A 25,733-nucleotide genomic window follows, 5' to 3' on the forward strand; every position below is an offset into this window, starting at 1 on the left:
CTCTCTCCCCCTCTCCGGTACTCGCTCTCTCTCCCCCTCTCCGGTACTCGCACTCTTTCCCCCACTCTCCGATACTCTCTCTCTCTCCCCCTCTCCGGTACTCTCTCTCTCTCTCCCCTCTCCGGTACTCTCTCTCTCCCCCTCTCCGGTACTCGCTCTCTATCCCCTCTCCTGTACTCGCACTCTCCCCCCCCTCTCCGGTACTCGCTCTCTCCCCCCCTCTCCGGTACTCGCTCTCCTCCCCCCCCTCTCCGGTACTCGCTCTCTCCCCCCCCCCCTTCTCCGGTACTCTCTCTCTCCCCCCTCGGTACTCGCTCTCTCTCCCCCTCTCCTGTACTCGCACTCTCCCCCCCCCCCCTTCTCCGGTACTCGCTCTCTCTCCCTCTCCGGCACTCGCTCTCTCTCCCACTCTCCGGTACTCTCTCTCTCTCCCCCTCTCCAGTACTCGCTCTCTCTCCCGCTCTCCGGTACTCTCTCTCTCCCCCTCTCCGGTACTCGCTTTCTCTCCCCCTCTCCGGTACTCGCACTCTCCCCCCCTCTCCGGTACTCGCTCTCTCCCCCTCCTCTCCGGTACTCGCTCTCTCCCCCCCCCTCTCCGGTACTCGCTCTCTCCCCCCCTTCTCCGGTACTCTCTCTCTCCCCCTCTCCGGTACTCGCTCTCTCCCCCCCCCTCTCCGGTACTCGCTCTCTCTCCCCCTCTCCGGTACTGGCGCTCTCTCCCCCTCTCCGGGACTCGCGCTCTCTCTCCCCCTCTCTGGCACTTGCTCTCTCTCCCCCTCTCTGGTACTCTCTCTCTCTCCCCCTCTCCGGCACTCGCTGTTTCTCCCCCTCTCCGGCACTCGCTCTCACCCCCCCCCCTCTCCGGTACTCTCTCTCTCCCCCCCCTCTCTGGTACTCGCTCTCTCCCCCTCTCTGGTACTCGCTCTCTCCCCCCCTCTCCGACACTCGCATTCTTCCCCCCTCTCCGGTACTCGCTCTCTCCCCCCCTCTCCTACACTCGCCCTCTCCCCCCCTCGCCGGTACTCGCCCTCTCTCCCCCTCTCCGGTATTCGCTCTCTGCCCCCCTCTCCGGCACTCGCACTCTCCCCCCCTCTTCAGTACTCGCTCTCTCCCCCCCTCGCCGGTACTCGCTCTCTCTCCCCCCTCTCCGGTACTCGCTCTCTCTCCCCCTCTCCGGTACTCGCTCTCTCTCCCCCTCTCCGGGACTCGCTGTCTCTCCCCCTCTCCGGCACTCGCTCTACCCCCCCCTCTCCGGTACTCTCTCTCTCCCCCCCCTCTCCGGTACTCGCTCTCTCCCCCCCTCTCCGGTACTCGCTCTCCACCCCACTCTCCAGCACTCGCTCTCTCTCCCCCCCTCTCCGGTACTCGCACTCTCCCCCCCCCTCTCCGACACTCGCACTCTTCCCCCCCTCTCCGGTACTCGCTCTCTCCCCCCCTCTCTGGTACTCGCACTCTCCCCCCTCTCCGACACTCGCACTCTTCCCCCCTCTCCGGTACTCGCTCTCTCCCCCCTCTCTCTGGTACTCGCTCTCTCCCCCCCTCTCCGGCACTCGCCCTCTCCCCACCTCGCCGGTACTCGCTCTCTCCCCCCCCTCGCCGGTACTCGCCCTCTCTCCCCCTCTCCAGTATTTGCTCTCTCCCCCTCTCCGGTACTCGCTCTCTCCCCCCCTCTCGGCACTCGCTCCCTCTCCCCCTCTCCGGCACTGTCCCCCCCCCCTCCGGTATTCGCTCTTTCCCCCTCTCCGGTATTCGGCTCTCTCCCCCTCTCCGGCACTCGCTTCATCTCCCCCTCTCTGGCACTCGCCCTCTCTCCCCCTCTCCGGTACTCGCTCTCTCCACCCCCTCTCCGGTACTCGCTCTCTCCCCCCTCTCCGGTTCTCGCCTCTCTCCCCCTCTCCGGTACTCTCTCTCTCGCCCCCTCTCCGGTACTCGCTCTCTCTCCCCCTCTGCAGTACTCGCTCTCTCCCCCCCTCTCTGGTACTCGCTCTCTCCCCCCCTCTCTGGTTCTCGCTCTCTTCCCCACCTCTGCGGCACTGTCCCCCCCCCACCTCTCCGGTACTCGCTCTCTCCCCCCTCTCCGGCACTGTCCCCCCCCTCTCCGGTACTTGCTCTCTCCCCCCTCTCTCCCCCCTCTCCGGCACTGTCCCACCCCCTCTCCGGTACTCGCTCTCTCCCCCCCTCCCCGGCACTCTTTCCCCCCTCCCTCCCCGGCATTCTCCCCCCTCCCGCTCCGGCACTGGGTCCCACCCACCCTGGGTCCCACTGGTTGACGCCGTTAAATAGCTGTTTTGATTGACGCCGATGTGACCCGTGGTCTCCCGCCAGACCCCGCCATTCTCCGAGGCGGGCGGCGGGATTGACGCCTCGCCCACTTTTTGCCGGTCGGAGACTTCGGGACACGGCGGGGATGGGATTTACGCCGGCCCCCGGCAGGGGGTCGGAGAATCCCGGCCAAAGTTTTAAGTTTGATTTCTATGAAAATTGTGGCATTGATACTTAGATGCAGGGACAGAACCCATGTTTGCTGATAGAAGCTATTTGATCCTTCGAGCCTGCTTCGCCGTGGACTACACGATGGCACAATGGTTAGCACTGCAGCACCAGGGTCCTGGATTCATTTCCGGCCTCGGTAAGTGTCTATGTGGAGTTTGCACGTTCTCCCCGTGTCTGCGTGGGTTTTCTTCTGGTGGTCTTACCGGTTTCCTCCCTCAGTCAAAGATGCGCAGGTTAGGTGGAATGACCATGCTAAATTGCCCCTCAGTGTCCAAGGATGTTTGTTGGGGTTAAGGGGTTGTAGGGATGGGGCAGGGAAGTGTGCTTGGGTGGTGCTCTTTCGCCGGCTCAGTGCAGACTCAATGGGTTAGGTGGCCTCCTGTACTGTGGGGACTCTGTGATTATGATCATGGCTGATCATCCAGCTCAGTAACCTGTTGCTGCTATCCCCCCCATATCTTTTGAACCTTTTTGTTCAAGACTTATATCTAACTCCTTGAAAACATACAGGGCAGGATTCTCCGGCCACGTCTGACTGGTGACCAGAGAATCTCGCCTGAGGTCAATGGGCTTCTCCATTGCCTGTGTCTCTCCCATGGTGTTTCTGCGGCGGGCGGGGCAGAAGAATCCAGCCCACAATGCTTTGGTCTCACTGCTTTCTGTGGTAGTGAATCCACAGGATCACCACACTCTGGGTGAAGAAATTCCTACCCATCTCAGTCCCAAATGGTTTACCCCATATCCTTGGACTATGACCCCTGGTTCTGGACTCACTGCAATCAGGAATATCCTTCTTCTATCTACCCTGTCTCGTCCTGTTCGAATTTTTGAGGTTTCTATGAGACATTCGCCATGATGGTACTGATTGATGGAGCAGGCATGATGGGTTGTATGGTGTACAACTGCTTCTATTTTTTATGTTTTTAATCAATCCTAAATTCTTGAAATATATCTGCTAAGTATTGAACTTATGTCCAGGTGAGAAATTGTTGAATGGCTTCCCTCGTTGCCCTCTCCTCATTTGACTTCTGCAGTTTTCTTTGTTTGAAAACTATATATTTGCCAATTAAGTGAGTACTTAATTGTTCACATGTTGTAATCATGAAATAATGGGACTGGTTTTCTTGAGTTTCACAAAGAAAGAGGTTAGCTTTATTATACTTGAACCGATCCAAGTAAAATAATGAAGTATACATGCACACACTCTTAAGTTCTCATGAAGACACAAATACAGATCACAGAATGGGAGAGGAATAATAGGCTAAATTCGAATCCATAAAAAAATAAAAGAGTATAGTCTGTAGCTTGGTGACACAGTTTGCTTCAGGCTGTGGTCGGTGGTCTCGATGCTTCGATTTCAAGACATAAATTACTGAGTTGGTTGTCCTTAAGGAGCTGGTGGTGTTTAGTTAGATTCTTTTCAGAAATCTTTTTCATAAGCACGGTGTCCTTGAATGATCACCTTCCGTAAACAGGGCTTGAAGTATTGTGCTGCTGGACCCATGGACCCTCCTGTGTTACCAAGTTGGATCAGTGCTTCACCTGGGGCTGGGATGTACAGGGGTCTCCTTCCCCCTCCTGGTGCCACACACCAGTGTTTATCTGGACAGATAGTCCAACGAGGAAAGGGGCAGTACTGGACCTTGTATTGGGAAATGAGCCCGGCCAGGTGGTAAAAGTTTCAATAGGGAAGCATTTCGGGAACAGTGACAACAATTCAGTAAGTTTTAAAGTGCTGGTGGACAAGGATAAGAGTGGCCCTGAGGGTGAATGTGCTAAATTGGGGGAAGGCTAATTATAACAATATTCGGCAGGAACTGAAGAACATAGATTGGGGGCGGATGTTTGAGGGTAAATCAACATCTGACACGTGGGAGACTTTAAATGTCAGTTGAAAGAAATTCAGGACCGGCATGTTCCTGTGAGGAAGAAGGATAAATATGGCAAATTTCGGGAACCTTGGATAACGAGATATATTGTAGGCCTCGTCATAAAGAAAAAGGAGGCATTTGTCAGGGCTAGAAGGCTGGGAACAGACGAAGCCTATGTGAAATATAAGGAAAGTAAGAAGGAACTTAAGCAAGGAGTCAGGAGGGCTAAAAGGGGTCACGAAAAGTCATTGGCACATAGGGGTAAGGAATGTCCCGAGGCTTTTTCCACGTACATAAAAAGCAAGCGGGTAGCCAGGGAAAGGGTTGGCCCACTGAAGGACAGGGGAGGGAATCTATGTGTGGAGCCAGAGGAAATGGGTGAGGTACTAAAAGAATTTAGTAGAAGGAATTGGTGGATGTTGAGTCTGGAGAAGGGTGTATAGATAGCCTGGGTCACATTAAGATCCAGAAAGATGAGGTGTTGGGCGTCTTGAAAAATATTAAGGTGGATAAGTCCCCAGGGCCTGATGGAATCTACCCCAGAATACTGAAGGAGGCAAGAGAGGAAATTGCTGAGGCCTTGACAGAAATCTTTGGATCCTTACTGCCTTCAGGTGATGTCCCATGGGACTGGAGAATAGCCAATGTTGTTCCTTTGTTGCAGAAGGGTAGCAAGGATAATCCAGGGAACTACAGGCCGGTGAGCCTTACATCAGTGGGAGGGAAATTACTGGAGAGAATTCTTCGAGACAGGATCTACTCCCGTTTGGAAGCAAGTGGTCGTATTAGCGAGAGGCAGCACGGTTTTGTGAAGGGGAGGTCGTGTCTCACTAACTTGATAGAGCTTTTCGAGGAGGTCACAGAGATGATTGATGCAGGTAGGGCAGTGGATGTTGTCTATATGGACTTCAGTAAGGCCTTTGACAAGGTCCCTCATGGCAGACTGGTACAAAAGGTGAAGTCACACGGGATCAGAGGTGAGCTGGCAAGATGGATGCAGAACTGGCTAGGTCATAGAAGGCAGAGAGTAGCAATGGAAGGGTGCTTTTCTAATTGGAGGGTTGTGACTAGTGGTGTTCCGCAGGGATCAGTGCTGGGACCTTTGCTATTCGTAGTATATATAAATGATTTGGAGGAAAATGTAACTGGTCTGATTAGTAAGTTTGTGGACAACACAAAGGTTGGTGGAATTGCGGTTAGCGATGAGGGCAGTCAGAGGATACAGCAGGATTTAGATAGTTTGGCGACTTGGGCGGCGAGATGGCAGATGGAGTTTAATCTGGACAAATGTGAGGTGATGCATTTTGGAAGGTCTAATGCAGGTAGGGAATATACAGTGAATGGAAGAACCCTTAAGAGTATTGACAGTCAGAGAGATCTTGGTGTACAGGTCCACAGGTCACTGAAAGGGGCAACACAGTTGGAGAAGGTAGTCAAGAAGGCATACGGCATGCTTGCCTTAATTGGCAGGGGCATTTAGTATAAAAATTGGCAAGTCATGTTGCAGCTGTACAGAACCTCAGGTTTGGCCATACTTGGAGTATAGTGTTCAATTCTGGTCGCCACACTACCAGAAGGATGTGGAGGCTTTTGAGAGGGTGCAGAAGAGATTTACCAGGATGTCGCCTGGTATGGAGGGCATTAGCTATGAGGAGAGTTTGAATAAACTTGGTTTGTTGTCACTGGCACGAAGGAGGTTGAGGAGTGAACTGATAGAGGTCCACAAAATTGTGAGGGGCATAGACAGAGTGGATAGTCAGAGACTTTTTCCCAGGGTAGAGGGGTGAATTACGAGGGGGCATAGTTTTAAGTTACGAGGGTTTGGAGGAGATGTACGAGACAAGTTTTTTTACACAGAGTGCAGTGGATGCCTCGAACTCGCTGCCAAAGGAGGTGGTGGAATCAGGGACGATAGTGACGTTTAAGGGGCATCTTGACAAATACATGAATAGGATGGGAATAGAGGGATACGGACCCCGGAAGTGCAGAATATTTTAGTTGAGACGGGCAGCAAGGTCAGCACAGTCCTGGAGGGCCGAAGGACCTGATCCTGTTCCTGTGCTGTATGTTTCTTTGTTCTTTGTTCTTATGACTGCTTTTCTGGGACTCATGGAGTCACTGGGTGCCAGGCCCACGAAATGGATGCAAATGGATCATTAAGACCAATTTGCATTCATTTACATGCTCCTACTGGCGTGAGGTCATGGACCTTGATCCTGGTTGGAGCATCGAGATCGGATTGGCACCCGGCGTCGATCTTGATTTTGCCCTGACGCCCGATTCTCCATTCCATCGTGGAACTTTATCCGGGTGTCCTATCCAAAATCTTGGTAACTGAGTGATCTTGTTAAACTCTCGTGCATTCAGAGTGATGTGTCTACAGGGATGTACTGCCACAGTCAGGGCAGCAGCCTTGTCGACTATGGTTTTTGTCAGAACCCTATTTCTGTACTGGTCTGGTATGCCCAGCCAAATCATATTTTCCTCGTTCGTTCCAGCAGTCAACTTGAAGGTGACCTGACTTGTTACAATGGAAATACATCAACTTTCAGACATCAATCTTTGGGCTGGATTTTCCTGCCCTTCCCGCTGCAAGGATGCCACGGGCAAGCTGCATACAATGGAGAACTCCATTGACCTTGGGCGGGATTCTCCGGTTGACAGGCAGATGCGGTCTATGAATCCTACCTTTACTCTCAGTACTTTCCTCTTCGCTCTCAGGAAGTTTTCTGTGCTCCCAGCTTTTCCTTTCTTATGTCTGTTCTTCCTCCGTCCTCATCCCGCCTTCTATCGTTTCCAGGTTTTTCGGAGAGAATAAAGAATGGTTTCCCGTGGTGGTGGTGGTTCCGGAGGGAGGGTGGTGGGGGTGGGGGGGAGGGGGGGATTGCAGCCAAGCTCATAATCATCAGCCATCATAGCTGCCAACTTAAAAACTTTTAGTTAATTCATGTTTGTTATGGAAAGGTGAAGTGTGTTTATGGAGGAAGATCGTTTCTCTGAGGCTTTCAAACGTGGAATGTGTAATGATATGTCAACAGTCAGGTTAGTAAAGGGTTAATTATCCCATCTCTGTGTAAATCAAACACTCGAGGGCGCTACCACTTCTCTGTTGTTAAGTCAGACCCTGAGGAAATTCTGGGAGTAGCGTAAGGAGCAAGCATGGTGACAGCCTTAAAAGAGGATTAGATTAGACAGAGTTAACACAAGGTTCAATCATAGTGTAGTTAGTGACTATTTAGATTGCTGGGTACTGCTAGACAGCTTCAATATTACTTAATTATTAGCTGTAACTCAGAGTGTTCAAACTTCACTTAATTAATTAATAGTATTATAATAAATTAGTTTTGTTTCAATCTTTTGATTGGCGGATTCTTTGTCTTCTTTATAAAATAATTTTTATTGGAATTTTTTGAAAAATATATATCAACAAAACAATAATAACAATAACAATAATAATAAACACCCCCCGGCACCCGTAACAACGTATATAACAAACCCCACCACCCCCCAACCCCAATAAACAACAGAATAAATTAACAATAAGCAAATTAACTTAAACACGATCCCCCTAAACCCCCCCCCTTTTCCCCCCCTCCCCCCCCCCCCCCGGGTTGCTGCTGCTGCTGCTGACCTAGTACCTTATCGTTGAGCCAGAAAGTTGAGGAAAGGCTGCCACCTCCTAAAGAACCCTTGTACCGACCCCCTCAGGGCGAACTTGACCCTCTCCAACTTAATGAATCCCGCCATGTCATTAATCCAGGTCTCCACACTCGGAGGTCTCGCATCTTTCCACTGCAGCAAGATCCTCCGTCGAGCTACTTGGGACGCAAAGGCCAAGACATCGGCCTCTTTTGCCTCCTGCACTCCCGGCTTCACCCCAACCCCAAATATCGCGAGTCCCCAGCCTGGCTTGACCCTGGATCCCACCACTCTCGACACCGTCCCCGCCACCCCCTTCCAGAACTCCTCCAATGCCGGGCATGCCCAGAACATATGGGCATGGTTCGCTGGACTCCCCGAACACCTGACGCACCTGTCTTCACCCCCAAAGAACCTACTCATCCTAGATCCGGACATGTGGGCCCGGTGTAGCACCTTAAACTGGGCCGAGGGGGGGGGGGGGCGGGGGAGCGGACCGAGGGGGGGAGAGGACCGAGGGGGGGGGGGCGGGGGAGCGGACCGAGGGGGGGGGGGGCGGCGGGGGAGCGGACCGAGGGGGGGTGGGCGGGGGAGCAGACCGAGGGGGGGGGGGGGGGCGGGGGAGTGGACCGAGGGGGGGGAGGCGGGGGAGCGGACCGAGGGGGGGGAGCGGACCGAGGGGGGGGGGGGGGGAGCGGACTGAGGGGGGGGGGGCAGCCCTGGGGGAGGGCAGCCACCGCGCATGCGCTGGTTGGCACCGGCCCAACTGCGCATGCGCGGGACCCGGGTCTCTGGCGCCCCCTAGCACATGGCGCCCCGGGCGACTGCCCGAGTTGCCGGTGCCTTGAGCCGGCCCTGCCGAAAGCACCCTATCCCTTACGCCCCGCGGGGGCAGCAAAGGGAACCCCTCCACCTGTCGCCTAGCAAATGCCTTGACCTGAAGGTACCTGAACATATTCCCGGGGGGAGCTCAAACTTCTCCTCCAGTTTACCAAGGCTCGCGAACCTCCTATCAATAAACAGGTCTCCCAACTTCCTAATGCCCTCCCTGTGCCACCCCAGGAACCCGCCATCCATGTTCCCTGGGACAAACCGGTGGTTCCCCCGCAGCGGGGCCTCCACCGAGCCCCCCACTTCCCCCCTGTGCCGCCTCCACTGCCCCCAAATTTTGAGGGTGGCCGCCACCACCGGGCTCGTGGTGTACCTCGTTGGAGGGAGCGGCAACGGAGCCGTTACCAGTGCCTTCAGGCTCGTGTCTCAGCAGGTCGCCATCTCCATCCTTTTCTATGCTGCCCCCTCCCCCTCCATTACCCACTTGCGTACCATCGAGACATTAGCCGCCCAATAGTACCCGGAGAGGTTAGGCAGCGCCAGCCCCCCTCTATCCCTGCCCTGCTCCAAAAAGACCCTCCTTACTCTCGGAGTCCCATGCGCCTAAACAAATCCCAGAATGCTGCTGTTCACCCTCCTAAAAAAGGCCCTTGGAACGAAAATGGGGAGGCACTGAAACAAAAACAAAAGCCTCGGGAGCACCATCATTTTAACGGACTGTACTCTACCCGCCAACGACAACGGCAGCATGTCCCACCTTTTAAATTCTTCCTCTATCTGCTCCACCAACCTAGTAAAATTGAGCTTGTGCAGAGTCCCCCAGCTCCTAGCCACCTGAACCCCCAGGTACCTAAAACTCCTCACTGCCCTCTTTAGCGGGAGCCTACCAATCCCCTCCTCCTGATCTCCCGGGTGTACGACAAACAGCTCACTCTTGCCCAGGTTCAATTTATATCCCGAAAAACTCCCGAACTCAGCAAGGATCTCCATCACCTCTGGCATTCCCCCCACCGGGTCTGCTACATACAACAGCAAGTTATCCGCATACAGCGACACTCGGTGCTCCTCCCCACCTCGCACCAAATCCCTCCACCTCCTCGACTCCCTGAGAGCCATGACAAGAGGCTCTATTGCCAGCGCAAAAAGCAAGGGGACAGGAGGCACCCCTGCCTCGTCCCACGGTGGAGCCTGAAGTACTCGGACCACCTCCCATTTGTCGCTACACACGCCATTGGGGCCTCGTACAGCAACCTCACCCATTTAATAAACCCCACCCCAAACCCGAACCTCTCCAACACCTCCCACAAGTACCCCCACTCAACCCTGTAAAAGGCCTTCTCCGCATCCAATGCCACCACAATCTCCGCCTCTCCTTCTGCTGCTGGCATCATTATTACATTTAGCAGCCTTCGCACGTTAGTGTTCAGCTGCCTCCCCTTCACAAAACTCATCTGATCTTCATGTATCACCCCCGGCACACAGTCCTCTATTCTAGTGGCCAGGATCTTCGCCAGCAACTTGGCGTCTACATTCAGCAGTGAAATATGCCTGTGTGAACCGCACTGCAAGGGGTCCTTATCACGCTTCAGGATCAGGGAGATTAGTGCCCGAGACATTGTCGTGGGCAGAACATCCCCCTCCCATGCCTCGTTAAAGGTCCTGACCAACAGGGGGCCCAGCAGGTCCGCATATTTCTTATAAAATTCAACCGGGAACCCATCCTGTCCCGGCGCCTTCCCCGACTGCATGTGGCCAATCCCACTGACCAGCTCCTCCAACTCGATCGGCGCCCCCAGTCCCTCCACCTGCTCCTCCTGCACCCTTGGAAATTGGAGCCTGTCCAAAAAATTCTCCATTCCCCCTCCCACCGCCGGCGGCTCCGACCGGTACAGTTCCCTATAGAAGTCCCTAAAGACCTCATTGACCTTTGCCCCCTGCCGCACCACATTCCCATCTCTATCCTTCACTCCACCAATCTCTCTAGCCGCGTCCCGCTTACGCAGCTAGTGCGCCAGCATCCTGCTCGCCTTCTCTCCATGCTCATAGACCGCTCCCTGCGCCTTCCTCCACTGTGTCTCCGCCTTTCTAGTGGTCAATAAATCAAACTTGGCCTGCAAGCTACGCCGTTCCCCCAGCAGTCCCTCCTCCGGGTGCTCTGCGTACCTCCTATCTACACTCAACAGCTCCTCCACCAGTCTCTCCCTCTCCCTCCTCTCCCCCCTCTCCCTATGGGCTCGGATGGAGATCAGCTCCCCCCTTATCACTGCCTTCAGAGCCTCCCACACCATCCCCACCTGGACCGCCCCAGTATCATTGACCTCGAGGTACCTCTCGATACATTCCCGAACCCTCCTACACACCTCCTCATCAGCCAACAACCCCACGTCCAGACGCCAAAGCGGGCGCTGGTCCCGCGCCTCCCCCCATCTCCAGATCCACCCAATGCGGAGCATGGTCCGAAATCCCGATAGCCGAATATTCGGCCTCCTCCACCCTCGGGACCAGTCCTCTGCTCAAAACAAAGAAATCAATGCGGGAATAAACCCTGTGCACATGGGAGAAAAAGGAGTACTCCCGAGTCCTCGGCCTCCCGAACCTCCAGGGATCCACTCCTCCCATCTGGCCCATAAACCCCCTCAATACCTTGGCCGCCGCTGGCCTCCTGCCTGTCCTTGAGCTAGAACGATCCAGTAGGGGATCCAGCACCGTATTGAAGTCCCCCCCCATGATCAAGCCCCCACCTCCAGGCCAGGAATGCGGCCCAACATACGCCTCATGAAACCAGCATCATCCCAATTTGGGGCGTACACATTAACCAACACCACCCTCTCCCCCTGCAGCTTACCGCTCACCATCACATATCTGTCGCCTCTATCAGCCACAACCTCAGACGCCTCAAACGCCACCCTCTTCCCCACCAGGATCGCCACCCCCCGGTTCTTCGAGTCGAGCCCTGAGTGGAAAACCTGCCCCACCCACCCCTTCCTCAGACGGACCTGGTCCGCCACCTTCAGGTGGGTCTCCTGGAGCATGGCCACGTCCGCCTTCAGCCCCTTCAGATGCGAGAACACCCGGGCCTGCTTAACCAGCCCATTCAACCCCCTCACGTACCACGTAATCAGCCGGATCAGGGGGCACCCCGCCCCCCTCCCCCGTCGACTAGCCATAACCCAGCGACTGCTCGCCCCTGGCCATCACCCATTCGGCCCGTTTCCCACGGGGATAGAACCTCACCCCGACCCTCCCCGAACTCCTCCCTGGCCAATCCAGCAGCAACCCGTATTCACCCCCCCCAGGCTAGGACCCCTCCTAGCCGCGACTCACCCTCCACTGTACTCCCGTGAGCCAGCTGACTTCTGCCGACCCCGGCAGCTCCCGCACTAACTCCAACCCCTCCCGATATGAGTTCCCCCTCCTCCCCTGCATCAGCTGCTGGGCACCGCTTCGGCGCGGGAAACCCGGTCTAATAACCACGCCCCTCGCCACCAGCTCCACCCCCTCGTCCCGCAGCGCGGGAAACCAGAGAAAAGCCCGCGCCCTCACACTGCCCCACCCCACCAACGCAGCTCCCAAACCGCAGTCCCAGCCCAACCACCAACTCCGTACAAACAAAGACACAGATCAACCACAAACCCCAGTACCCCCCTTAGAACACAGAACCATAACCCACATCGTCCGAAAGCGAGAGAAAAAACAAAAACAAACAGAATAACCCGCTACAGCATAAACAATGATACATGAATAGAATAGAAAAACTCCCACAGCCCCCAATCTCTAGTTCGAGTCCAGCTTTTCAGCCTGCACAAAGGCCCACGCTTCCTCCGGAGACTCAAAGTAGTGATGCCGGTCCTTGTAGGTGACCCACAGGCGCGTAGGCGGCAACATGCCGAACTTCACCTGCTTTCCATGGAGCACCGCCTTCATCCGGTTAAACCCGGCTCTCCGCTTAGCCACCTCCGCACTCCAGTCCTGGTAGATACGCACTACCGAATTCTCCCACTTACTACTCCTCACCTTCTTGGCCCATCGGAGAACACACTCCCGGTTACTGAACCGAAGGAACCGCACCAGCACTGCCCGCGTTAGGCCGCCTGGCCAGCACTCTATGGGCCCCCTCCAGCTCCAGGGGCAGATGGAAGGATCCTGCCCCCACCAGCGAGTTAAACATCACGGCCACATAGGCCGGCAGGTCCGACCCCTCCAGCCCCTCCTCGAGGCCCAGGATCCGCAGGTTCTTCCTCCGTGACCGAAGCTCCATCTCCTCGAACCGATCTTGCCACTTTATATGAAGCGCCTCGTGTATCTCCACCTTCCTCACGAGGGCCGAAACCTCCTCCTCGCGCTCAGAGGCCTGCTGCTGCAACTCGAGTATCGCTACACCCTGGGTTGTCTGGGTCTCCAGCAGCTTACTCATCGTCACCTTCAGGGATTCCAACAACTCCCCTTTCAGCTCCGTGAAATAGCGCAGAAGGGCCGCCTGCTGCTCCTCAGCCCACTGCCTCCACTCCTCAGGGGCTCCACCGGCCGCCATTTTATCCACCTTCCCCCGCTTTTCCGGGGAGCTGCCGCCGTTTTTCTCCTCGCCCCACTTCAAGTCTGAACCATAAATCCCGGGGGATTTTGTTCCAGACCCCTTTATCCACCGGGAATCGTCGAGTCAGCGCCGTTTGGGGCCCTTAAAAGAGCCCACAAGTCCTTTTAAAGCGGGAGCTGCCGAACGTGCGGCTTAGCTCTGCATAGCCGCTACCGGAACTCCGGCGGATTCTTTGTCACCAACACATTGGATCATTCTGGAAGAAAAGACACAACATATTACCACCAAGGGTAATATCACAGACTGTACCTTATGCAGCCAGGATAGCATTTTTCGTTACTTCATAATTTGATGAATGTTGGATAATAGGGAATAAGCCTTTCCTGTTAATTTGCTTTGGAATAGCCGGATCCAGCCCTCCAGTTGCTACTTCAGCCACTTGGCAAGCTTTCCAAAAAAAATGAAAAATATTTCCACATCTCCGTAATCAAACTTTGGTTACACCTGGGAGAACTTTAAGATCTCAGCCCTGAGCTGGTGCCTTCACTGGATACTGTGGCATTTTCCCTACTCAGTTTGAGCTTCCTTTATTCCCTTTCTTGATGGAAAGTTCTCTCTGGAAAGCCCCCCCCCCCCCCCCCCCCCCCCCCCCCCCCCCCCGGACGACGACGACCACTAGGCAGGCGGCAGAACAAAGGAGGACACCCGGCCCAGCCAGAAGCCTCTCTCTCTCTCTCTCTCTCTCTCTCTCTCTCTCTCAACCCTCCTGACCCAGCATGTGGGTGAGTGAGAGGGGAAAAAAAACTTTCCCAAAAACTTTTTGAAGAGGAAACTTGTTAAGAGCAAGAAAAAACTTTTCCTTTCCCCTTTTTTTAAAAAAAAATTATTTTTTATTTTTTGAAAAGGGGTTTAAGAGGGGTAAAAAAAGTGTTAAAGGAGAGCAGGGAAGGGGAAAAGAAAAGGGGGAGAAAAGAAACGGGAAAGTGAGAGATAAAAAAGGGGGAAAAAATGCCAGTAGGTAGCCAAAGCAGAGGGAGAAACGGCACCAGAAGCAGACGGGGTCATGGGCGAGCCCACTCAGTCGAGCTAACTGGCAAACAAAGTGGCGGAACGAAAGGTTCGCCGCAACAAAAAGAACTGGGCAGACAAGAGCTTTTTCCCCTTGGGCCAGGGAGGAACTGGAACTGGAAGGCAGCCTTTGCCGAGGCGCTGAGGATTAGCAGGAAAACAAGGCAGAGGCTAGGGCAGACATGGAGGCCGCGGTGCAGGCAGCAATGGCCAAGGCCCTGGCGGAGGTGCAGCTCGCCCTGGGCAGAGCAGAGGAGAGACTGGAAGCCCAATAGGTGACCCTTAAGGAGCTGGAAAAATCAGCGACTGACACGAGCGACTGGATCACGGCCCTAGAGAAGGAGGTGGCGAGACTGGTCACAATGCAGGGGAGTTTGAAGGGCAGAGTGGATGATCAGGAAAACCGCTCGAGAAGGCAAAATGTAAGGATAGTGGCCTTCCAGAGGGGTTCGAGGGTAGAAACCCCACGGCATTCGTGGCTGAGATGCTGGGTAACTTAGTGGGGAGGAAAACTTTCCCCAACCCACCAGAAATGGACAGAGCACACTAGTCGCTGCACCCGAAGCCCAAGGCAGGGGATCATCCGAGGGCAGTTATAGCTAAACTGCAACGGTACCAAGACAGGAAAACAATCCTACGCTGGGCCAGGAAAAACAGAACCTGCAAATGGAAAGGACACTTCATTAGAGTCCATGAGGACATTGGGGCAGACATAGCCAGGAACGGGCTAAATTCAATTGAGCTAAAGCAGCTCTTCACAAGAACAACTTACGTTTTGGTATGCTGAACCCAGCGACACTCTGGGTCACATGCCAAGAAAGAGAATACTTCTTCACAGCCCCCGCCGAAGCAAACAAGTTTGTCGAGGAACACGGGCTGGAAAGCCGACAGCAAGGGTAGACATAATGGGCCCGTGGCAAGGGGCAACAGCAGGCCAACGGGGGGGAAGGGGTGAGGCAATGCCAGGCCCTCCCGTGCCCCCCCCCCCCCTCCACGGCAAACACACCCTGAACAAAAAGCAAACCACTACCCGAGGGACCGCTTCAGCTGGGAGACCAGGCCCCAGCACGGGGGAACAAGAGTAGCGGAGAAGGGAGAGCAAGTGAGAGGAGTGCAGGGTAGGACGGGGGAAGAGCGGGCAGAAAACCGTAGAGGTCGGGCGAGGGAGAGGCGAGACAGTAATCCTCGAGAGGGGGGGCCACCTTGCTAGCAGGAAAGCGAGCGGCAGAGGCATGCAAAAAGCAGGGCCGCAGTGTGCGCCCAACAGGGAGACGGCGCCAGGCAGGTGGGGGGGGGGGGGGGGGGGACCACTCAGTGACGGGAGAGCAAACGGGGATAGGAACAGGGGAAAGGGACAAAAGAAAGGTATACGGGAAAGGGGAGAAAAAGGGGGGAAAGGGAGGGACCCGTGGTGGGGGGCGGTGGCAGGGAAGGAGGGACAAACAAAGAGAATAACAATAGAGCTACAAAGTGCCACAACCAAAGGCTCGGAACAAGGAATCGCTGGAAGCATCCACCCAGTACGGTCTCTGGGCGAAGGGAGACTCCAGAGTGAAGGAGACTACCCGAGTGGCGGACGCACAGTGGACCATGTCAGGTGCCCCCTGGACAAAGGGAAACCCCAGAGCGCAGAGACCCCACCACATGAAGAGAGCAGTGACAGCGGCCATCCTGGACAGCCCCCTAACAAAGGGAAACCCAGGAGGGCAGGGACGCATTCACCAGGTAAGTATGGTTAATCCCACAGGAACGGGGGGGGACAGAAGCCCCCCACCAGGATAGTCACCTGGAATGTAAGAGGACTCAACGGCCCAGTGAAAAGATCCAGAGTCTTCACCCACCTAAGAAATAGGAAAGCCGGCATAGTCTTCCTCCAAGAGACACACCTGAGAGAGCAGGACCGACTGTGGGTGGGGCGACGAGGGCCAGGGGGGTGGCAATACTGATCAGCAAGAAGACGAGGTTTTGGGCGACTAAGACGGTTACGGACCCAGGGGGACGGTACATCATGGTCAGCGGGGCCCTGGATGGGGCACGGGTAGTATGAGTTAACATGTACGCGCCCAACTGGGACGACACGAGCTTCATCAAAAAGACCATGGCAGAAATCCCGACACTGTAATGCACCGACTAATCATGGCCAGGGGGGGGGAGGGACTTCAACTGTACAGATCAAGCTCCAAAATGGGGAAAACTTGTGTGGTAGTCACCACTGTTGTATTATTGTGAAGACACTATGTAGGGCTTTAATGACGGTGGACGTGGTCATGTCGGCGCAAGGGATTGCAAAGGGGAAGCGGGAGAACTCATCAGTAATATTGATAAAATATGTATTGTGGTTATTGGAGGGGAGGGGCCCTTTGAAATCGATACTGAGGCGTTCAAAGGGCCGGGATGCCGGTGGTTTACACTCCGCACAGATCTGGCAGTCCCTGGTCATGGCTCTGACCTCCTCGTTGGAGTAGGGCAGGTTGCGGGCCTTGATATAGTGGATAAGCCGGGTGACCCCCGGGTGGCAGAGGTCATCGTGGATAGCCCGTAGTCGGTCATCTTGCGCGCTGGCGCACGTGCCGCGGGACAGGGCATCTGGGGGCTCATTGAGCTTAAGGACGATATACTATATCGTAATTATAGGTGGAGAGTTCGATCCTCCACCTCAAGATCTTATTGTTCTTGATTTTGCCCCGCTGCGTATTGTCGAACATGAAGGCTACCGGTCGTTGGTCGGTGACGAGGGAAACCTCCTACTAGCGAGGTAGTGCCTCCAGTGCCATATGGCTTCCACGATGGCTTGGGCCTCCTTCTCGACTGAGGAGTTCCAAATTTCGGAGGTGGTGAGGGTGATCAAAAAAACGCTACGGGTCTGCCTGCTTGATTGAGGGTAGCGCGAGAGCGACCACTGATGCGTCGCTCTCCACCTGAAAGGGGACGGACTCGTCCACCGCGCGCATTCCGGCTTTGGCGATGTCCGCCTTGATGCAGCTGAAGGCCTGGCGGGCCTCATTTGCCAGTGGGAAGATGGTGGCCTTGATTAGTGGGCGGGCTTTGTCCGCATAGTTGGCTACCCACTGGGCATAATATGAAAAGAACCGGAGGCACCTCTTCAGGGCCGAGGATGGCCAGTCTGGTTGTGCGGAAAATGCTTTTCTCCTTGTTGTACGTGAGGTTTAGGGTTTGGGCGTTTTGGAGAAATCTGTGGAGGTTGGCGTCGTGGTCCTGCTGATCATAGCCGCAGATGGTGACATTGTCCAAGTACGGAAATGTGGCCCGCAGCCCATACTGGTCTACCATTCGGTGCATTGTTCGTTGGAACACCGAAACCCCGTTCGTGACGCCAAAGGGGACCCGGAGGAAGTGGAAAAGGCGGCCGTCTGCCTCAAAAGCCGTGTAGTGGCGATCCTCTGGGCAGATTGGGAGCTGGTGGTATGCAGACTTCAGATCCACCATGGAGAACACCCGGTAATGTGCGATCTGGTTTACCATGTATGCAATCCGGGGAAGGGGGTACGCATCGAGTGTACCGGTTTATGGTTTGGCTGTAATCTACAACCATCCGGTTCTTTTCGACGACCACCACCTGAGCTCTCCAGGGGCTATTCCTGGCCTCGATGACTCCCTCCCGCAATAGTCGCTGGACCTCGGACCTGTTAAAAGTCCTGTCCTGTATGCTATGCTGCCTGCGTCTGGTAGCGACTGGTTTGCAGTCAACGGTGAGGTTTGCGAAGAGTGGGGGAGGGTCGACTTTTAGGGTCGCGAGGCTGCATATGGTGAGTGGGGATAGGGGCTCCCCGAACTTTAGGGTTAGGCTCCTGAGGTTGCATTGGAAATCTAGTCCCAATAGGAGAGGAGCGCAGAGGTCTGGGAACACATATAATTTGAAATTGGCGTACTCGGTGCCCTGTACTGCTAGGGTTGCGGTAGTGCACCCTTGGATTTGCACCGAGTTGTGACCCAGAGGCGAGGGAGATGGTTTGGTGCTCCGGGAAAATTGTGAGCGAGCAGCGTCTTACCATGTCCGGGTGAATGAAGCTCTCTGTGCTCCCGGAGTCGAAAAGGCAAGGCGTCTCATGGTCATCATAGAGCTCCGGAGGTGCTTGGGTCGCGTCTGGTCCAGGGTGACAGCGCTGAGTTGCGGGTAGCCGGCGTGGTCGGAGGTGCTGGGGCGGCTCCACGATGGCTGCCCTTGTTGATCGTACGTGTGGAGCGGCGTAGCAGATGGGAGCCCCCGTTGGCCGAGAGTGGTGGGCGATGAGGAAGATGGCGTCCAAGATGACGGCCCCCATGGATCGCACGTGGTCGGCCGCGTGGGGGAGCATGGCCAAGATGGCGGCCCCCGTGAGTCGCACGTGCTGTGAGGGCTGGAAGATTGCTGCCCCCAACGGATAGCACGAGGCTGATGACGAGTCGGCTGCTACACTGCGGGGTTTGCGGGCCTGTGAGTCTGAGGATCGCACCTGTGGGTTAGAATTCTTGGACCTGGCCAGGCAAACTTTGGCAAAATGTCCTTTTCTTCCGCAGCTGCTGCAGTTCGCGTTACGGGCTGGGCAGTGCTGCTGGGGGTGTTGGGACTGGCCGCAGAAATAGCAGGGTAGCCCTCCATGATGGGCGGGCGGCTGCGCGGCACAGGCCTGGGGTAGTCTTTGGTTGGGGGTCTACGAGGGGGTCGCGTGGTCAGGCGGGAACGTGTTAAGGCTTTGGAACGCTTCTCCAGAGAGGAGGCTAACTTTACCGTCTGATCCAGGACCAGGGCCCCCTTTTCGAGTAGGCGCTGTCTCACATAGTTGGACCGAACTCCCGCCATGCAGACGTCTTGGACGGCGAGTTCCATATGTTTAGTGTCCGTAACGGCCTGTTATTGCAGCTGCGTGCGAGGACTTTGAGGTTGCATAGATAGTCTTTTAGCGCTTCCCCGGGACGCTGGAGGTGAGTGGTGAGGATGTGTCGTGCGTAGACCTCGTTCACGGGCCGTACATAGAGGCGTTCGAGCATCGCGAGGGCGTCTGCACAGGAGGAGGCCCCGTCGAGTTGACCAGAGATTTGATGGCTCACCTGGCGTGGAGGAGAGGCTCAGCTTCTGTTCGTCGGTCACGGAAGGCGTCGAGAAGGCTGTGAGATAGGCCTTCAAGCAGCGGAGGGAGGAGACAGGGAACAATAGAGGGGAACCAGTGAGGTGGGGGGAGGTAAGGGAATGACAGCTGGAAGGAGGACACGGGAAACAATAACAAACTTGACATCTACGCCGAGACGACAACGGCACCGAAAACTGTTCGGGAGAAGCAAGCAACAACACCAACGCCAGATCCCTTCACGTATTGCCGTCTGTAATTGTTCTGTATTTGTTTCCGCGGCGCCCAAATATATATGTACCACCCACCCCCAGTTCCCCCCCCCCACACAAACAGATGACTACTTATGTGTTAAAAACAATACTGCCAATTGTACAGAGCTGCTGTTGTTGAGCTAGCACATAATACCCCACCAGTTATATCATTCTAAATTTTTTTGTTGTTGTTTGTTTTGTTTTTTTTTTGCCCTTCTCTTAAATGTAATCTATTTTATGGTCATAACGGTAAATATACTTTATTCAGAAACCCAATAAAAAAACATTTATTAAAAAAAAATGAATGCAGTCCCAGATCACTGTTATGACCAGGTGAGGAGGGGTTGAATTTCTCCTTCTTTGCCCCCTCCTTGTTTGACCACAGAGGGTTTTTCGTTTGTAAAGGATATACTTCACAATGTAGTGAGTACTTTATGATGTATGCACTGTTACTATAAAATAACCAATAGGACACATTTTCTTGAGTTTACTAAGGAATGACATTGGAACAACATCAGAAATCCCGGCCAAGTGTTGACGCCAGTGTCAATACGGGCACAAGCACCTCCGGCGTCAACATGCATCCAGGCCCAGGCATTCATCCCTTCCTAGAGGGCTAGTATGGTGCCGGAGTGGTGTCCGCAGCTCCGGCGCTCGAAAGCCAGCGTACCATGGTCAATGCGGGTTCACGCATGTGCGCCATGGCTGACGCGGGTGCGTGCCACAGCCAGCGCGGGTACGCGCATGCACATGGGTTGCCGTCTCCGCGCCAGCCCCCGGGCAATATGGCAGATCCCAACAGGGGACCGGCATGGAGGAACATAAGGCCCCCCCCCCCCCCCCCCCCCCCCCCCCCCCCTCCCCCCGCCAGGACAGTCCCCGCAGCCAGAACTCCGAGGTCATGCTGGGTAGGACCACACCATACGTAACCCACGCCGGAATCCGGGGGGGGCGGTGGGCGGCGGCACTCAGCCCCTTGAGGCACGGAGAATCGCCTGGGGGATGCCGCTATCAACAGCCACCAAACGGCGCGGCGGCGACCCCGTGACCAGAGAATCAACGTTGGAGAAGCGTGCCGTGATTCTCTCCACTGCCCCCCACCCCCAACCAATTCTCCGACCCGGGCATTCCTGGATGATCACAGACATAAACAGTGCTTGAAGCTCGCCAGGTGGTTGGAGAAAAAAGGTGATAGGGGACGATCTCACTTGGATTTTTTCCAAAAGCTGTTTGTCCTTGACAGCAAATGTTTAAATCATACATCAGGTTGGCTTGTCATGTGACCCTCTACCTCCAACTGCCAGTGAGATATCAGGCTCCCGCATCGCAAAGCAGCCCAACACTGCATCACAAAATGGCATCCCACCCCTGGAATTTCTTGGTGATTCCTCCCTTCCCCCTGGCACGGAGGTGACCCGCTACCCCCCACAGGCTACCTCAAACTTGGGCTCCATCCCCCACAGTTCTACCCTAACTAATGAGGAGGAGTGGACAGGTAGTGCATTGTGGGCAGGGGGAGGTTGGCCCTCGGGTGGACTTTGGGGCCAACTCCCTTCAGGAGTTACCCCCTTGGCCCATCACGCAGACCACCCCATCAGATACATGTTTGGTGACACCTGCAGTGATCAGCGCTCACGTGCTTACAGACCCGGAGGACTTGAAAATCGTGAGGGGCCCAGAAGATCTGATGCCGGACCTGCTAAGTAGATGTAAATGGATCATTAAGACCCATTAACATCCTACCCCTGGCACATGAGTGTGAACCCCCTTCCTGATGCAAATGCGAGACTTGAAGCGCCCAGCATGAACCTCACTTTCAACTGGATGCCCGATTCTCCGGCGATTGTGATCCGCGTTACCGGCGTCACGATGCGGAGATTCCAGCCCATTGACCTTGATGAGTTTTGCAGACAGGATGACTCCACTCCAATGAATTAGAATGTATGGAAATGCAAATTGGGGTTAACCATCTTAGACGATGCTCAAGTCACATTCGTCTCCCATGTTTTTCAAAAGTTTTTAAAGAAAGTTAAATTGGGTTTCCAACCAATGGATTGCAAATCATTATTTGTGCATTAAGCACATCTTCATGGCATTAAAAAATGGTTTGAATACTTGGGTGTAGTTGCAAGTTATTTTCTGCAGGTAAGCAGTTTGTCTGTCGGGGAGATAAAATAATGTTTTGCATCGAGAGATGTAGATGAATGCTGTCAGAATTTGCTTCCAACATAATATTTGCATTTTAAATGTTATATATGTAGAAGGTACTTTCTCTGGTAACTTCTGTTTCATTCAATTCAAAATAAGTTGCTAAGCAGGATTTACAAATATGTGCTCCTGTAATACGGGTGAGGTGGTGGCGTTGTGGTATTGTCACTGGACTGGTAAACCAGAGACCGAGAGTAATGCTCAGGGCTCCAGGTTCAAATCCCGCCGCTGCAGATGGTGAAATTTGAATTCAATCAAAATCTGGAATTAAAAGTCTAATGATGACCATGAAACCATTGTCGATTGTCGTAAAAACCCATCTGGTTCACTAATGTCCTTTAAGGAAGGAAATCTGTTGTCCTTACCTGGTCTGACATACATGTGACTCCAGACCCACAGCAACGTGGTTGACTCTTAACTTCCTTCCCAAACAGGCAACGACGCCCATGTCCCATGAACAAATTAAAAAAATTATTTATATGCAACTTGTTGAGTGGGTTTTGCAAGAATTGTGTAATCTGCAAAATATGCTTCTGTACCGACATTCACTGTAATAATCAATATTTTTTTTCTTTACAGACCTTTATAGTATTGAACAGAGGGAAGGCAATCTTCCGATTTAGTGCCACACCTGCCTTGTACATTTTAAGTCCTTTCAGTCCTTTAAGGAAAGTAGCTATTACGATTTTGGTACATTCATATCCTTTATGTGGTATATTTTGAATATATATGAAGATCTTGCGTGTTATAAAACTCCTGTTTCACATTAAACATGCAATGAGTCAAAACTGTTATGATCCACACCTCGTTAATGAGCATACAAATTGCACTAAATTGTGCATTAATTGGCACGGTAGCAGAGTGGTTAGCATTGTTGCTTCACACCGCCAGGGTCCAACGTTCGATTCCCGCTTGGGTCACTGTCTATGCGGAGTCTGCACGTTCTACCCGTGTCTGCGTGGGTTTCCCCCACGTGCTCCGGTTTCCTCCCACAAGTCCCAAAAGACGTGCTTGCTAGGTGAGTTGGACATTATGAATTCTCCCTCTGTGTTCCGGACAGGCACCGGAGTATGGCGGCTCGGGGCTTTTCACAGTAACCTCATTGCAGTGTTAATATAAGCTACTTGTGACAATAATAATAAACATTATTATTATTAATAATTCAGTTAATTCAATTATTCACTCGTAGCTGCTTTTTTGTTTTGATTTGATTTATTATTGTCACATGTATTAGTATACAGTGAAAAGTGTTGTTTCTTGCATGCTATACAGACAACGCATAACATAGGGAAGGAAGGAGAGACAGGAGAGACTACAGAATGTAATGTTACAGTCATAACTGGGATGTGGGGAAAGATCAACTTAATACGAGGTAGGCCCATTCAAAAGTCTGATGGCAGTAGGGAAGAAGCTGTTCCTGAGTCGATTGGTACGTGACCTCAAACTTTTGTATCTTTTTCCTGATGGAAGAAGGTGGAAGAGAGTATGTCCAGGGTGCATGGGGTCCTTAATTATGCTGGCTGCCTTTGGAGGCAGCGGGAATTATAGATAGAGTCAATGGATGGGAGGCTGGTTTGCGTGATGGACTGGGCTACATTCACGACCTTTTGTAGTTTCCTGCGGCCTTGGGCAGAGCAGGATCCATACCAAGCTGGGATACAACCAGAAAGAATGCTTTCTATGGTGCATCTGTAAAAGCTGGTGAGAGTCATAGCTGACATGCCAAATTTCCTTAGTCTTCTGACCCTTTCTATTACGTTCCCATTGATGCAGACAGGGGCATGATCTCCTCTACTTTCTGAAGTCGATGACCATCTCCTTCGTTTTGTTAACATTGAGGGGGAGATTTCTGAGGCAAAAAGGATCTGAAATGCGTCAGAAAGAAATATGTTCCATTTGGTCTGCATTTCCTTTGGTCTGCTTTTTGATTTTGTAGTGTAGCTGCACATTTTTCCCGGACAGCATTTATGAGTGCGTACTTTGAAAACAATGTATAAAAGTATTCCCCAAAAACAAAACCTGTGAGGCTATACTAGCAGTCATCCAAATTAATACAGCCAAGAGGGAGCCTCTCTTTAGGCTATAAAATCTCAATGGTGCTACAGTAACACTGCCACTGCATCCCCAGGCATGCTAAGTGGACATTTAAAGGGTCAGAAATGTCACAAAGATCTGTCCATCAGCAGCCTTCTAAGCCTTGAAGGCTGTGGAAAGCTATAAAGTGAAGTAATTGGAGGATAGAATGGAGCAAAAGAAGACTACTACAATACCTTAAGCCTTGATGGGGAATATCAGGGTTTGTATCATTTTCCCAGGCCTATCACCACATTCCCCGTGGTACACTTGGATAGCATTTGCAGATGCTTATCACGTGCACCATTATGTTGTGAGTGTTATGTGTTTATGTCCAAAGTCATGCTCTAGAGTGGAGAGTAGGGTAGTACATAATATTTCTTGTATGACTGAATTTAATTTTAATGTAAGACAGAGTTTTCATTTATAAAGAATACATTAACTATGCAGGTATTTGAACTTTGCTTTTGCCGCCATTTCAACATAATGGGTAAGGAAGTAAATACAGGTTGGACAGTGGAATAGTAGCAGAAAATCAAAATGAAAACAGGCCTAGCAGCATCTGTGGAGAGAGAAACAGTTAATCGGTCATAGTTTTGCTCCCGACTCGGAGAAAAGTGCACTGGATCTTCAGATTTTCATTCTGGGTGATGGGGAGGGGTGGGCAAGACATGGGGACATGGGAAACAGTGCAAAATATCACCTGGGTGCTGAGTTGGGCTGGCTGAAAGGCCTTCATTGGTGCTCTGGGACTTCATCCCAGTTATAATAAAAGGAATAAAGTAAAATAAGCCCCTGAGCCCTCCCCTCATGCACTCTGTCACTTCCCACACATTCTCCATGCCATATCTGTGCCAACTAATGCCACCTTTTAAAAATTTGTGTTCATGGGATGTGGTTATTGCTAGGCCAGCATTTATTACCCATCCGTAATTGCTCTTGAGAAGGTGGTGATGCCCTCTTGAACTGCTGTAGTCGATGTTGTGTAGATACACCCACAGTGCTGTTTGGGAGGAAGTTCCAGGACTTCAACCCAGCGACAAGGAAGGAACAGCAATAGACTTCCAAGTCAGGATGGTGTGTGACTTGAAGGGGAACTTGCAGGTGGTGATGTTTCCATGCATCTGCTGCCTTTGTCCTTGTAGGTGGGAGAGGTCAAGGGTTTGAACGAGCTGTCGAAGGAGTCTTGGCGATTTGCTGCAGTGCATCTTGTAAATGGTACATACTGCTGCTACTGTACATCGGTGGTGGAGGAAATGAATGTTTGTGGATGGGATGCCAACCCAGCAGGCTGCCATATCCTTGATGATGTTGAGCTTCTTGAGTGTTGTTGGAGCTGCACTCATTCAGGCAAGTGGAGAGTATTCCATCAAACACCTGATTTGTGCCTTGTAGATGAGCGACAGGCTTTGGGAGGTCAGGAACATAGAACAGTACAGCACAGAACAGGCCCTTCGGCCCTCGATGTTGTGCCGGGCATTGTCCCAAACCAAGATCAAGCTATCCCACTCCCTGTCATTCTGGTGTGATCCATGTGCCTATCCAATAACCGCTTGAAACTTCCTAAAGTGTCCGACTCCACTATCACAACAGGCCCTCCATTCCACACCCTAACCGCTCTCTGAGTAAAGATCCTACCTCGGACATCCCTCCTATATCTCCCACCCTGTTATGCCCCCTTGTAACATCTACATCC

The 25,733-nt window shown here is 53.2% G+C and overlaps 1 protein-coding gene across 14 annotated transcripts in view; it reads left to right on the forward strand.

Annotated features, from left to right (window-relative positions):
• scn1laa (sodium channel, voltage-gated, type I-like, alpha) overlaps positions 1-25,733 on the forward strand; it is a 379,612-nt gene that overhangs the window by 118,241 nt on the left and 235,638 nt on the right. For 9 of the 14 annotated variants that reach the window (XM_038789700.1, XM_038789701.1, XM_038789704.1 and 6 more), the window contains one exon: positions 22,544-22,662. The exons of the other annotated variants lie outside the window; for them this stretch is intronic. In XM_038789700.1, the coding sequence (XP_038645628.1) occupies positions 22,544-22,662 (119 nt within the window). The remainder of the gene's footprint in view (positions 1-22,543; positions 22,663-25,733) is intronic. 14 annotated transcript variants of the gene reach the window in all.

This window comes from Scyliorhinus canicula, chromosome 2 (genome assembly GCF_902713615.1).
Source record: "Scyliorhinus canicula chromosome 2, sScyCan1.1, whole genome shotgun sequence".
NCBI lineage: Eukaryota > Metazoa > Chordata > Chondrichthyes > Carcharhiniformes > Scyliorhinidae > Scyliorhinus > Scyliorhinus canicula.